The sequence below is a fragment of the Diadema setosum genome, chromosome 1, assembly GCF_964275005.1.
Source record: "Diadema setosum chromosome 1, eeDiaSeto1, whole genome shotgun sequence".
NCBI classification, from domain to species: domain Eukaryota; kingdom Metazoa; phylum Echinodermata; class Echinoidea; order Diadematoida; family Diadematidae; genus Diadema; species Diadema setosum.
In genome coordinates this window covers 19267207-19282420 of record NC_092685.1, presented here as the reverse complement: position 1 = coordinate 19282420, position 15214 = coordinate 19267207, and the positions used below count along the sequence as shown (strand labels likewise).

The window sequence follows — 15214 nt, the reverse complement described above, 5'->3', positions numbered from 1 at the left end:
CATATTTGTATGTTTGTTATTTCACAAGAGCATACATGTATATCAGAAACTCTGGTATCGAACTTTCTGTCAAATGTTAACCCGCTCTCTATAGATTTTGAACTTCTATCCCAATATTGTATGCAGTGGACAGCAGGAATCCCAAGGTTCCCGTATAACCACAGAGCGAGACAGTTTGTATGTTTTTGTTTTTGTTATTTTTAACGCCAGTCGATAACTTGATAACCTACGTTAATGACAATGTGTGGTGGAATATCCACATATACACATATGTAATAAAGGTAGGCCTACGGGGGAGACCGGGTCTAGTTCACACGGGTGTATGGTACATTATCATTTTCTCGAAATCTAAACAAGAGACGGCGTTAGAAAGCTATATCACATCAAGACGTGCTAAATTTCATCGGGGAACACCCTATAAACATTATATGGAGAAGTTACAAGGAAATAAACAAAAAAAAAAAACGCTTTTCACTTTTCTAGGTAAAATGTTTCATCAGTGTTTCAATGTTTTATTTCATCAAAACCATTCATCTCCATCAGTTAGGAATGGGACATACATGTGGGTATAAAGAAGCGTGTCTTGGACGTCTTTTGGTGAGAGTATAAAGCACGTGCTGTCGTTTGATTGTCCACAGTATATTGAGCACTATAATTATTGAAATACGAACTTGGTCAAGTATAACACTGCAACTCTGACTGTAACAACTCGTCACATCTGTCGATCATTAATCCGGTGTGCTACAACTTACCCCGGTGAATTTTCAGTTTAGATAAATTTTGTTTTGTTACAGAGGGTCTGTTTTATAAATGCCTTGTGGTTTTTAAGCTTATGTGCAGACATCAGTTGATAAAGCATATTCAGATGTTAAAGCTACACTAGCGAATCCGCGACTTGCCTGTGAGCATTTAGCTATAAGTGAAAATCCGTTATATGATTTGCCTGTATAAATGTACCGCTGTTCGGTATACTTATTTTCATTTACCACGATGAGAAGTGATACAGACCATGAAAAGTAAACTTAGTTTAACCCGTTTATTAATGATCAATATTGTCAATTGTTCTTAATATCTATCAATGTTTTAATGTGTAGCATCCCATATATAGTATGTAAGAGTATAGGGCCTTTTTGAAATGTACACACGCACACTCAGAGGCAAACAGACACAACAAACAGACGGGTACAGAATATTCATTAACATGTATTCATTATCAGATTTGTTTTTACCTGATTTATATATGGATACTTTCTAAATAATAGAATGATTGTAACAATATCCCACGTGCTGCCACAACTTCCCCCTGAACAGCGGGGGAATTAGTTGCGAAATAAATTGTATGTTTAATTCCGTATAATAATGTTACTGATGTTTGTTTGCATGGCTTTCCAATCTTAGTGTCCAAGCTATTCTCACAAAAAAAAAAAAAATGAAATACCTATTTGTTCGCTTACTATATCTCAAAATGTACAATTTACAACAACTATCAACCCAGTTTCCCTTGTAAAAGAGAAATGCGTTTGTGTTACGGAACGGACAGAAAAACCAAGTGGTTATAAATACCCCTGTTTACTATGTGTAAGTGATTTTTTTTTTTTTTAATTTGTTCTTTACAAAGAATTCTTTGGGTAGAAAATGCGGCGTACATCTTTAACCCTCCACGGAATTTTCAAGGCCTCCTTTTTCTTTAAACTGTATAGGTTATCAAAAAAAAATGGTAAGTAAAGGAGAAAATCACGCAATTACATTATAATAGGCCTTAAAGATGCAGAAAAGTGTTGTTGTTGTTGTTGTTGTTGTTGTTGTTGTTGTTGTTGTTGTTGTTGTTGTTTTTCCTTACCGTGGGATGGGGTATCCCCCTCCCACATCACCCTCCCCCCGCTCGGTCGCTTCGGTCCCTCGCCGAGGATCTCACACCGTCACACGTTAACGAGTCCCCTTATTTGCTGTATATAGTCCATAAATTCGCAGTGATTCTTTTTTTTAATTCCGTGCATGGAAATTTGGTTTAGAATGCTCTATAAACGCAACTGTTATACTCTTTACAAAAACTTTCTACCGTGGGAGAGGGTTATAAAACACTCTCCCCCGCTCCGTCGCTTCGCTCCCTCGCCGAGGATCTCACACCGTCATATGTACCCCCGTGTACTGTTCTAGTTCTTCGAACTGATTTTTTTTTTCACTGTTTAATTCCCTAGAAATTTGCTTTTAAATGCTCTATAAACGCGACTTTTGTACTCTGTTTTTACAAAAAGTCCCCCCCCCCCCCGCGCTCAGTCGCTTCACTTCCTCACACCGCTCCCCCCAAAAACAAACAAACAAACAAACAAAAACAAAAACAGAAGTGTTCCGGCGCGCTTGCACTCAGAAGTGGAAGATTATTACGATTGGCCATTCACTGATATTGTTCCTGAATATCTATTTTTCTTCTTCTTCTTCTTCTTCTTCTTTCTTTTCTTTTTTTTTTGGGGGGGGGGGGGGTGGGGGAGATTTTCAAAATACACGTAGTAATGCAGTATGTGTGTGTGTGTATGGGATGTTGGGGATATCCCCCGCAGTCCACCTCCATAATGTCATGTACACAGTGAAGTCACACACGCATGAAAGCAGGAGTTGACAGATTCCACGATATGGCCATTTACATTGTCCCTGAATGTCCATTTTCTTCCTCTTTGGGATTAGAACATTTTCAAACTATTCAATAAAAATGTGTCATTCATATTGTCCCTGAATATATTTTTTCTTACATTTTGGATTGAATATCTTTTTTTCCAAGTGTACACCAGATCATTGGATTTCGATTCTGAGAATGCAAAATCTCCCTCGTGTGGTAGGAGAGGGGAATACCCTCTCCCAACTTTCCCTTCGAAAACACCTCGCTCTGTTTTTTTTTTTTTTTTTTTTTTGGGGGGGGGGTTGGTTCTGTCTTTGTTTTGTTTTTGTTTGCTTTTGTTTTTGTTTTTCGTTTTGTTTTGTTTTGTTTTTGTGGGTTTTTTTTTGTTGTTGTTGTTGTTTTTTTTGTTTGTTTTTTTTTGCCGACTATACGCGTTAATCCTAGTGATGGCGCGATCCCCAGAGCCTACTCGAGGGTAGCAGTCTTGGGATCGCGCCATCACTCGTCTAACGCGTACAGTCGGCAAAAAAGAACCCATAAAAAGAGTCCAGAACTAGATCCACTTTCTACACAGTGAAAACACACAGACAGAAAGAGGAGACAGATGCCACGATTTTACCATACATATTATTGATCCTGAATACATGTATTAACTTTTCTGATACTCTTTGGACTGAAAGTTTCCTAAATAACCTTCCCAAAAAGTGCACCGGCACCAGATCATTGTCTCAACATCCATCCTACTTTGTCCACTGTGGCTTAAAATGTGATGGAAGTGTCAAATGAGAACATAATTTAATATGTATATACAATAAGCATACTTGACCATGTTTTTCATAGAACTACATGTACATAACAATGACACCCTAACCCATCATTAAAAAAGAAATCCAGTCCACAAATAAGTTAGTCTGATTAAAAAGAGTAAAATCTTACGAGTTCAACGATAAAAAAAAGACTGAAATCGGATGAAAAATAAGGAAGTTATGAAATTAGTTTTGTTAATTTCTGCAAAAGTTCTTGTACAGTGGATATAAATATGCAAATGAGTGAGCTGACCATGTCATAACCTCACAATTTTCCATTGATCCTGTATGTACAAAAAAGAGAAAAATTCAATGTTTCTGTCATTGTAGTCTGAAACATGATGCTATTCCTGGTTGGATAACTTCAGGATAGTTATCAGTTAGATATTGTATCAGGATTTGAGCCTCAGGTATAATTGCATTTGAATGAAAAACTAAAAAATTTCAAAATTTTTTTGTACCAACTATATGGTAAGTTGTGAGGGAATGACATACTCACTTTGCTATTTGCATATTCATATTGACCGTTCAAGAACTGTTTCCTAAAAAATCAGCAAAACTTCAAATTGTCATAACTTCTTTATTTTTCACCCGATTTCAATCAAAATTCTACTCTTTCTTCTCAGACTAACTCATATTTGGACTGGATTTCCCTTTTAAAGGAATTTCAAATGCATAAAGGTAAAATGAAGAGTAAAGTTCACATTTAAAATTGCATCTTGAACATGTTACCACATTTTTATTGACATGGTTTTGTATGTCATACAGCCTTTTGTAAGTTAAGTACAATGTACAACCCTGTACTGTATTGTTGTACTTACACATACAAATTAATTCATCAACACACAATGCAAAGTAGAAACAGCATGTAGTAATTGCCCTATGCATTTGCATTGTTTTGGTACTGCTTAACTGATATGTATGTATAATGTATCAGCACCTATTTCTTTGTTGAGCATAATTTACCCATTAAAGGCGGGCTGATTTTGCGACAACAAACATTTCCCATAGACACATGCCCAAGTATACTCGGGACTCATCCTCAACAGGTTAAAAGGAAATCTTCACATGTCTATGTATCAAATCAAAATATCTTATAAGTTGGACGAGATGTTAACCAAGGCAACTGATTTTCATTTGATGATTCTTACATGAGACTGAGCTCTTTCACCAACATCTCTACATATAATATGAACAAGTCTTGCTTTATATAAATACCCTAGCATCAAACTTTGACTGTTTTTAACACAGTAATATTTTTCATACATAAACAACAACTACATTGAACTCAATTACGGTCCTGAGATCCAAGACTACATGATGTCACTCTCTCCATGTGAAAAGCTAACTGTAAAAAAAAAAAAATCAAAAAAAAAAATCAAAAAAAAAAATCATTAAAATACATGTGTTACATACATGTATAATGTTTGACATCATATGTTGTAAATAAGGTCTTTGAAAAAAAAAAATCATGTTAGTCTGAGTTGATAACATAAAATGGCCAGAACTTTTACACACAAGTCTACATGTTCCTAGTTATATTCTTTTATAACATCAATATGCACAACATTAAAGTACCCTTACATAGCACAATAACCCAGAATTTAATTTTCAGATCTTCCAAATTTACATATTCAGTATTCAAACATATAATCCATAGGCACACATTGGTTATCTTGAATATAACTTTACTCATCCATATGCTTGAGCACAATAAATGTGACAGAGAAGTATGTACATGCTACACATGAAATCATATACAATTCCTCTGGTGAGAATGAGAAGGGCATTAAGTTGCCACTAAACCCATAGGCCCGAATTCATGAAGGTGGTTTAAACTTAGACCATGGTACAAATTTAGACCATGGTCTAAAATAAGCGTTAAATAGGCGTACAAATACATGCGCACATCAATGCACGTTTTTCTACTGGATGCCTGTTAGCGTACGCAATCTGTCAATCATATCTACGCAGAAGAAATATACATAAACCATGGTTTAAATTTACACCACCTTCGTGAATTCGGGCCATTGTGTTTGAGACAACTAACGCCCTTCTCATCCTCAGCAGACGAATTGTCCATGTATGAACTTTATGTTTTCAACAAATTGCAAGTAGGGATAAGTACTGTAAGTAGAATTGGAGGCTCAGGAGGTTTCATACATAAATATGACAATACACATGTGCAATAGTTCTGTATCTTGTTCTGTATCTCTATAACTTACATGTTTTGCTCATTTCTTCCTCAATTAGTTTATTGGAAGACAGTGCAATCATACTACAGCCAGGCGATACTACAGCTGGGCCATAGATAGTTGCTGGAAAAGTGATGGACACCTCAACTTTATTTTGCGAAAAACTGAAAAGGATGCAACTCAACATCAAAGTGACAGTCTCCTTCTGCACTTAGTAGAATTCATGTTTTCATGATTGAAATTCGCATATGCTGGACATGTATTGCACTTTGCCATGCTCCACCTGCAGCTTTTCTTGTACCTGCCAAAATAAGTTTGTTTTCAAAGAGATAATCATGGAACAATTCCATGTAAATGTAGCATTTGGAAATTTTTAATATTAGGCCCATGCTATTGTTACCACAGAAGGTTTTCAATACCTAACTGTAAATACAATGTATTCAAAGATTGCACCCTTACATCCCACATTTCAGTCATTGAAAATAACATACAGTGTACACGCTATTTCTTTAAGGAATGAAGAATCCTACGGCTAGAAAAGAATGTCAACAATGTAAAATTGTACACCCCTAAAAACTTGGCAAAAAATACTTACAAACAAGAGTCATAAATTACTTGCACATGTACCCTGACATGGCATCTTAAAACCTGGCAAAAACAACATGACTGCAACAGTGGTCATAGAACCCTTTTGCTGCAGCATGCATTTGCTGTCTGAAAGAAAATACTGTAAGCCCTATATATATGAAAATCATGAATCTTTAGACTCTTCTCCTTCGGGCCACAGGTCACCAAAGGATTCGATGATGTCAAATTCTGCCTTTTCCTCCACCGTTAGAGGTTTGTTGCCTGGGCGGAAGACCAGAGCAGACTTGAGGCCAGCTTCCTTCGCTGGTCGGGCCTCTGGAAAATACAAGTACAAACATTCATAGCAGGCAACTTTGCATACAACAAACACTTTATCATTCACTTCATTATTAAGAAAAAAAAAATCTTTATATATGGGCCATTCTTATACTTGTTCTGCATCTTCAGTGTTTGAATCATCTTGTTGAAATGTTTATACAGTCAACCTTGCCAAAGTCGAATCTATTTGGACTGAAGAAATAGCTTTGACTTACAGAAAATTTGACTTGAATATGAGGGATTAAAATCAATAGAATATATAAAAGAGAATTTAAAAAGATGTTCAACATAGGTGATTATTCCACTTTAGCGAGGTGGACTTAAGTGAGGTTGACTGTACTTAAAAAACTTTGACATTAATGCACAGATTTAACAAAGATGCAATGAATACTGTTGGAATAAAGTTGCTTATCAGGATTACAGCTTCACTGCCATCACCACATGAAAAAAAAAACAACAACAACAACAACAACTCTTACTTCATAAACACACAGTTCAATCACAATGCGACTTCCAGTACTTTAGACCCACTCTTACTTTTATCAATCTAGCTTCATCAGCAAAAAAAAAAAAAAAAAAAAAACACAAAAAAACCCCACAAAAAACTCCAACACATGTAAAACAACAACAACAAACAACAACAACAACAACAAAAATCCATGATTGAACCTTTGTACTTTGAAGAATTTAAGAGATAACATTGATCTATGTATGAACACACAACTAAATAGGTTTAATAGGGGTGGGAATGATCTACCTTTTTGTCATTTCAGCATGACATCATCTGCAATGCAATGCACATTATGCAATTATTAAACAGATAGAATAATACAAAGCATTAAAACATACACACACACACACAAAGACACAGACAGACACACACACACACGTGCAAATACACTTTAATACCTCTGGAAACATCTGTGAGAAATAAGATGCTTTCTGGTTCTGTCTTCATGTCAGCTGCAATCTTTGTGTAGCTGTCCTTCTCCACCTTTGCACCAATCTTTGTGTCATAGTGGCCAGACAGGAGCTGCGTTCATTTGTAAGAGCAGGAGAACCTTGAAATATACATACTTGTATGTAGTTACAGCAAGGAGCTATAATAGCTCCTTGGTTACAGTTACATGTACTACAATTTCTCTTCTAAATGTTCAATTGTGAAGCATTCCTTTAAGCCATGCTTCTCAACCTTTTTCAACCTGAGGCCCACTTTGGCTCCTACCAATTTTTTTAGGCCCAGTTAGATCACAGGCTAATTTTTTTTTTATCTTATTTTTTGGCCGATATCATGGCCCACCAGCGACAGCTTCGCGGTCCACAGGTAGAGAAGCACGGGCTTAAAGAATCTAATAACTCTCTCTTTCCACTTGACACTGCTTTGTTGATCTGACAATTGCTGTAATAAGTATGGTCTAGCATATCATGAATCAATTTTTGAGAGAAAATTTTGAAATACTATACAAGCTATGATTTTCGTGTACAGATATTTTTGCGAATGAGGAGGTCACAGACATTTTCGCAAATTGATGCTTGCATAAATGCACTATATGTATTACCCAAGCACATCAAGACATTTATCAAGACATTTTCGCGTGTTGTTAAATTCACGGTCCAACTGTGATTTGCAAAATTTGCCAAAATTAAACCCTCACAAAAATAACAGCTTATACAGTACAGGTTTACCACGCTGCATGAGGAGAGATGCCATCAGTCACTCAGGGTTCCATTAAACAAAATACATTTGTACATGTATGTCTTTTTCTGCATCTTTTATGTAAAAGTGTCTAACACATAGAAGATCTCACAATATATTTTTGAAGAAGAATAATTGACTTGATATGCAATAAACCATTGAACAATATCCTCACGGTGAGGCCTATAGAGTTAAAACAATGTACGTGATACTACACTTTTCCTTTGGTTTATATCAAAGTATTTTCCTCCAATTATTTTGCCAGTATTAGAACAAATGAAGCATTTCAAGTCTTCAGTGTAAGTATTCTGCATGTTTTCTACATCATGTCAAAATTTGATGATAACATTCATGTCTGAACTAAAATTCTGTTAGGCTTCTCAAGTAGTTGAACTCTGCTTTTTAAAGATGGCTTTTATCATGAGATAAAAAAAAAAAACATGCTACAGTAACTCACAGGTAGTAGATTTCCCTGGTTGCTGTGTCCAAAGAGAAGCTTCTGAGCCTGAACACTACCAGAGGAGTAGATATACACCTTTTTCTCCTCAGCTATCCAACGCTTGATGGCAGGAACAACATCATCATATACTCTACAGTGCAAATAAAACCAATCAAGCATTTCACACTCAGAATTATAATGGCAGATGTATAGATATCACATAAAATCAAAGAGAGTTTGTTTGTTTGTTTGTTCATTTCCATCTGAGAAAGATGGCTGGATAGCCCATATTCAGCTATGTTAAGCTGGTCTTCCATGGGGTCCAGTTGGATGTGAGGTGGGACCACTTCACCGGGTTAAACACCCTGCTCTTTGCGATGAATGAATGAAGAGGGTCTTTTACGTGCATGAGTTGTTACTCTCTCATACACGGGACCTCCATTTTATGTCCTATCCAAGGGACAGAGTGTTTTGCCTCTTACTAGAGGGGACGGTATGCTAACACACAACACTGCTCAGTCCAGACTCGGGTTCGAACCCGGGCCACGCGATCGTGAGGCAGACGCGCTACCGACTGAGCCAACTCACCGCCCTGTTGACATTTTCTGTTGTTGACATTTGTGTAAGAAAAAAGTGAAGAAATCTATCAAGTAAGATCAAACTTGTGTCTACAAAATTACAGTTACATAGTTGTTGGTTGGTTTTGAGTACGTGATTATGAGATCATTGTGGAAAACTCTTTCAAGTCTATATATTTGATGGTGCTCATTAGATTACACTTCAATTTAAATGTTGAGGGAAAAAAAAAAGACAGAAACTTACTCTCCCTTCAGTGTGGAGGCATATGCATCCTCCCACATATGTCCCTGAAGCTGTTTTAGGCCGGTCACTTTACGGTCAGCATCCATCAGCCACAGAACACTCTTGACCACTGCCTCCCTGATCACCTCGTCACTGTCCTCATCGCCATCCTGACCACCATCCTTGTCTTCAGAAGGATCCGGAATGGTCACAACACCATCGACATCCTTATCAAGTTTAGCCTGGGTGAAAGCATACAACTTTGCTGCAGGCATTAATAAAGTACAGGGAACTTCTGTTATAACAAAGTCCTCAGGACTGGCAGTTTTCCTTTGAGTTACATCAAAATGAGAGGTTATATCATTAAAATATAGATTTAAACTTTATAAACATTTGTGATTGCACTAACAGTTTAACAGAAGGTAACAAGACTGAAAGGAAAATTTCATAGTGGTGTCCTGCTGCTTTGTGTGAAATAAAAAATCAGAGAAGCGTATGAAAAAAAAAATCAGAGATACAAAAGTTTATGAACTGTTATAAGTTTACAGAGTAAGGCAAAATGGCAACTCTGTGTGAAGTACAAGTGTAGGTGCTGAACAGCTCTCTATTTGTTTTGTACACGAAATGTCATTAATTTTTTTTTTTCTAAAACATTTCGGCTAATACAGCATTTATCTGCAGAGGTCTGCAAAAATGTACATTGTACTCTTATGTATGAAGAACAGATCTGAAGAACAAAATTCTCTCAAGGAAAATGAAAATTGGTGACTTTTAGGGCAGAAATCAAAAGGAGAGCCAGCTGCTTTAAACCACGCTACAGAGAGTTGCCAATTTGTCTTAGTCTCTCAACCATACACTTCCTATCTTTTGTTTTGGGGCATCCATCCCCCCCCCCCCCATAGTCACTGATTTACATCTCTAATTTGTCTCTTTCCCTACAAAGTAACACAATATCAGGATGGACTTTAACCTAAAATGCAGAACAAAATTTGGAATTTACCTGTTGTCTCAACGCATCAACATCAGCCTGGCATTGTTCTTCCTTCCAGTGAGTTCTCAAATAGTCTTGTACATTTTCCCGGATGTAAGGGAAGAGAACATCCTATCAATGATGGCCAATGAGAAAAAAGAAAGGACAAACACTCACACTTCATCAACATCTTATTTTCTTTTTCTTTCTTTTTTCAATGGATTTGCATGATCTGTTACATTTTTAATATTTTTTTTTCATATTTCCATATCTTATACTGAAAATAGTTCAAGGAATATACGTAAATTTACACAAACTCCAAGTTACGAAGTCCTGGGGCCTGTTTCATAAAACTTGTTATCAGTGACAAGCTGTCATAACTGTTATAAGCTACGGAAATCCTTGCATCTGATTGGCTAAGAGCAAATTTGTCACAGAAATATGGCAGTTGTCACTGATAACAAGTTTTATGAAACAGGACCCCGATCAAAGTAGCTTAACAGCTATTTTCTTTGTACAGCTGTGAGGGAATTTGCTATTAGCAGGACAATGTAGATCTAGATAATAAATCTATAAAACTGGGGCTCCTTCTGCTATTGGTATGACTGACACAACTAACTCAACTGAATTTCATAATATTAATAATTAATATTAATGATACTGAGTGATACAATTGGCACCACTGGAAGAACCAGTGAAAATATGCAGTCACATCGGCACCCGTACCAAGGTTTGACCTCCTGTGCAAAAGTTCGACTGTGCACAAGTAAATACGTTTCTACATATGTAGAAGGCAGTCAAATTTTGGACTGTGCTGTGGTTGAATAATGGGTGGCTTGCATTACTGTAGGCCTAATTTACCTGTAAATTTACTTTACTTCTCATTCAATATACAAAACAATTTTAATGTAAAATTGTACAGTTTGAACTGCTCTGTAACTTAATCCTTACCGCAACAAATGTGATGGGAGTGGTGGTTCCCTCAATATCCAGTAAAATGATCTTCACTCCTTCTTGAAGACTGCACACAGATTTCAGTTTTGTTCTACTTCTCTTCGGGGTTGGTGATGGCATTCTGGCTGTCTGAGGCAAGAAAAACAAAACAAAACAAAACATCATAAACGACATTTTTAAGAACCAAACTGCGATCTGGTGCAAACTTTTGGTGCAAAAATTTTGAATTTTTTTCTAGTCCCCCCCCCCCCCCCAAAAAAAATAACAATGGAAATAATTAGGTTTTTTTTTCAGGGAAGTGTTAATAGCAAAATCACGGCATTTAGCTCTTATTCCGCGTGTGCATCATCTGTGTGTATGTACAGAGTCTAATGAGGTAGAGGGGGGAGGGTGTGGGAGGGGAATGCCCCCTCCCGCTCGACGGAGCTTCTGCTTTTTTAAAATTGAAATAAAGCGATCTGAAGCACACTTTTTGTGGAAAATTCGGAAATTGTCATTCCCCAAAGTGTACTACTAAGTCTATAGAGGGGACCAAGCAATCGGAGGGTGGCAAGGTACCTCTCCCATATTCGAGTGAGCTTTTTTTTTTTTTCTCCTACACGAGGAAGATTTTTTTTATTTTCTGATTGCACCTGCAGTTAAACGTTTTGGTGCACCCATTTTGTGGCATATATTTGGAAAACTCAAAGGGTAGCCATATACTACTTGTATGCACAGGGCGGGCTGGGCAAACAGGGAGAAAAACGTGGGAGAGTGCTATCCCAGGGCTGCCAACCTTGAGTGAGAGTTTGGCGTGAGACACTGCGAGGGAGCGGAGCGACCTCCTGGCTAGCGCCTGGCGGCCTGCTGTGCGGCCGTACGTACGTACGTACTACGTACACAGTCAGTGTATGTAAAACGATGTAAAGCACACGTCATAGCCATACATGGACTGTAATTTGCCAAAAGTACAAGCTACGCTCACGTGGTATAGGTATAGAAACCAATCGTAATCCAATAGCCCATCTTTGCGCGCGAACCGAAAACGATTATTATTGGTTAAGCTTTATACCCGTGCGGAAAAATCTCGAAATTTGGGCGTGGACTTATCGATATTCGGAATATCAGAGAATTTTGAGATATATTTATTTTTTTAGTCATGTACATTCCATTTTGGGGGTTTAGCGTGAGATTTCGTTTATCAGAGTGAGACAGTCAAAATTGGTTGAATTGCGTGAGTCTCACGCTCAATGCGTGAGAGTTTGGCAGCCCTGCTATCCCCACCCTTCCCATACAAGGGAGCTTTTGCCTTTTTAAAGTTGAAATTGAGATATCTCATATACGCATATTTGATGGAATATTTGGGAAATTATCCCCCCCCCCCCAAAAAAAAAAAAAAAAATGATAGGGGGAACTGAGCTAGAGAGGAAAGGGTTGATTAAAAGGGAATATTCCCCTTGTACACGAGGGAACTATTGATTTTTCGGAATGGAAGTGATAAGTCTCATGCACTCAGAATTATTCAGAATCTTAAGGGGCGACCACCCCAATCGCTCCCCGCCCCCCCCCCCCCCTTTTGCTACTCCGGTGCCTAGAACGCAACATTATTAGACAGAAATTTTATTTAAGGGCGGAATCTTTGGAAATTCAAATTCATCATGGGTGTTGTGATTTTCCCCCCGATTTCTTCTTTCTTTCTTTTCTATTTTTTTTTTTTTTTTTTACGAACCAAAAGTGTGTGTGTGTGTGTGTGTGGGGGGGGGGGGGGGGGCTGCAACCCCCAGCCCCCCCCCCCCCCCGGTTCCGCGGCCCCTGTATATAGGGAAGTATGCGTCTCTCTCTCTCCCTCTCTGAGCTCTGTCCCTCCTCATAATATCTACTCACCTGCACCTGCCTCGTACACCAACATAAAAATGTATAGATGGGATTATGCAGGTTGAACAAGAGAAGACCACGTTCACATAAATTAAAATTACAGCAACTCTACGTGTGGAATTCTTTTCTTACCTACAATTTCCACTTGGTTGTATTGTTACTGGCGATGAGCTGTGGGCAGTGTTGCAAATACCTGACATTTATCTATTCCATTCGGGATTTGAGCCTCCTTAAATGTTGTCACCCTGCAAATGCAGACAGGTTGACACAGCTCACAGCGAGTTCTAGTTGAAGAACACACACGCTACGCTGTGAATGATTACGTACAGGTACGTACGACTCGAATTAGCCACGAGTTGGCCGGTCATGCCACGAGTCCAAGGGAATGCAACAAGTGTGTCTTCTACACAATTGCTCATTTGCTTATGACCTATAATATTCCCCGCCCATTTTTGAAGGGGAAGAAGAGAACCGGAAATGATAATGATGATGATAATAACAATAATGATACTACTACTACTACTACTACTACTACTACTACTACTACTACTACTACTACTACTACTACTACTACTACAATAATAACAGTAATACTAATAGTGTCAGTGATAATAATAAAAATAGTAATAATCATAAAATAGTATATGATAATGATAATAGAGTCTAATAATGCAATTGTCATTATTATCATCATTGTATAGCTATTGTGATGTGTTGGCCTATTACAGTTCTGTTATTGTTAATTATCTTTTTCTGGCTTCTTCCTGCAGTGGCGGATCCAGGTGGGGGTGCACAGGGTGCACCCCCTTTTATCTATTTTTTTTTTTTTGTTGAAACAAATGAAATAAGAAGAAAATATGGGGGGGGGGTGCGTGTGTCCCCATTAATTTTGTAAAGGCGTCCACTCTTTACGGAATCATTCATTTTGTATGTTAGTAATACCAATGTATATTGTTTGGAAATGAAAATAAAACAGGAATGAATGAATGAATGAATTCCTGGATCCGCCCCTGTTCCTCTCTACTGTGCAGAACCTCCTGAGAGTATACTCGCACTCTATCATTAATAAGAATAGGTCTAATAATGATAATCTACGACATCAAGAACCGTTACAGAAGAAAATAAGAAAAGATTAAGAGATTAAATAAAAGCAAGGAGGAACCATGTTTTTGAAATAAACAAAACCTATAAGGCCCTAGATAGCTATAGCCTAGTAGGCCTACTTGTATGTTCATAATTTCACAGTTTCTAAATCAGCAAATGAAGAGATAACTAATCATCCAATATTATAGCCATAATTCCCCAGACATAAAAACTTCAGTACGTTCCATAGCATATAACAGTTTCCAAGCAATTTATATCTAATTGAAGAACATAAACTGATGCTGTAATTCATGACAAGTAACTCATCCTACCACATGTAGTGTATCAAGAGTTAGAAATCAAAGAGATTAAATCAAACTGATGCATGACTAAAAATAAAACAGCTTTAATTGGGTGCACTATAAAAAAGTACCGGTAACGAGTAACAGTTTGGTTCTTGAAGTTAGTGTTTCAGAATTGCGGATGAACGAGCAGGTAACAAAGACTGAATTTTGTGCAAATCAAATTATTTGATTTTACTATAGGCCTATAGGCCTTATTGTTCTCTTCTCAACAAAAGGCTCCATGATTTGAAAACTTTGTCGTACATGTATTTACATTTAGGCCTGAGTACGTACCGTACTAGTATTTTGATGTTAAAATGAGAACAAATCAGAAAGGAAATGTCAACTTAAAATGTAGGAGCAGGATCCTGCATTATTAATAGTTTGACTTTTTTTCTGGGAAGACAAATGTCTGCTGTTGTTGGTTGTTTGGAGAAACATTTTGTTGTTTTGTTTTCTGCATGATACACAAGACAACTTTGTCTCTCTCATGATGATTACCGGTACAAACTTTCAACGTGTAAAGAGAGTAACGACAGAGGGCGTCGTTTT

The 15214-nt window shown here is 37.4% G+C and overlaps 1 protein-coding gene across 2 annotated transcripts; it reads right to left on the bottom strand.

The window, feature by feature from the left end:
- Positions 1-4152: 4152 nt before the first annotated feature.
- LOC140227923 (enolase-phosphatase E1-like) lies at positions 4153-13508 on the bottom strand. Of its 2 annotated transcripts, none has more exons than XM_072308308.1 (7): positions 13368-13508; positions 11379-11510; positions 10458-10559; positions 9479-9699; positions 8675-8807; positions 7431-7554; positions 4153-6518 (listed from the first exon to the last, which is right to left on the bottom strand). In XM_072308308.1, the coding sequence occupies exons 2-7, from the start codon at positions 11499-11501 to the stop codon at positions 6367-6369; spliced, it is 855 nt and encodes a 284-aa protein (XP_072164409.1). In that variant the 5' UTR covers positions 11502-11510; positions 13368-13508; the 3' UTR covers positions 4153-6366. The 2 variants fall into 2 exon arrangements, with proteins under 2 accessions (XP_072164409.1, XP_072164418.1); XM_072308317.1 differs by having other exon boundaries at positions 11379-11506; positions 13368-13471.
- Between the last annotated feature and the right edge of the window lie 1706 nt (positions 13509-15214).

What these genes read in the sequence shown, in the direction of transcription:
- LOC140227923 (XM_072308308.1), bottom strand. Translation starts at nt 11,501, where the DNA reads ATGCCATCACCAACCCCGAAGAGAAGTAGAACAAAACTGAAATCTGTG. An exon ending in GCCTCCACACTGAAGGGAGA is followed by an intron (nt 8,808 to 9,478) that starts GTAAGTTTCTGT and finishes TTTGCACTGTAG; the next exon opens with AGTATATGATGATGTTGTTC. An exon ending in TCTCACAGATGTTTCCAGAG is followed by an intron (nt 6,519 to 7,430) that starts GTATTAAAGTGT and finishes TGTATTTTCCAG; the next exon opens with AGGCCCGACCAGCGAAGGAA.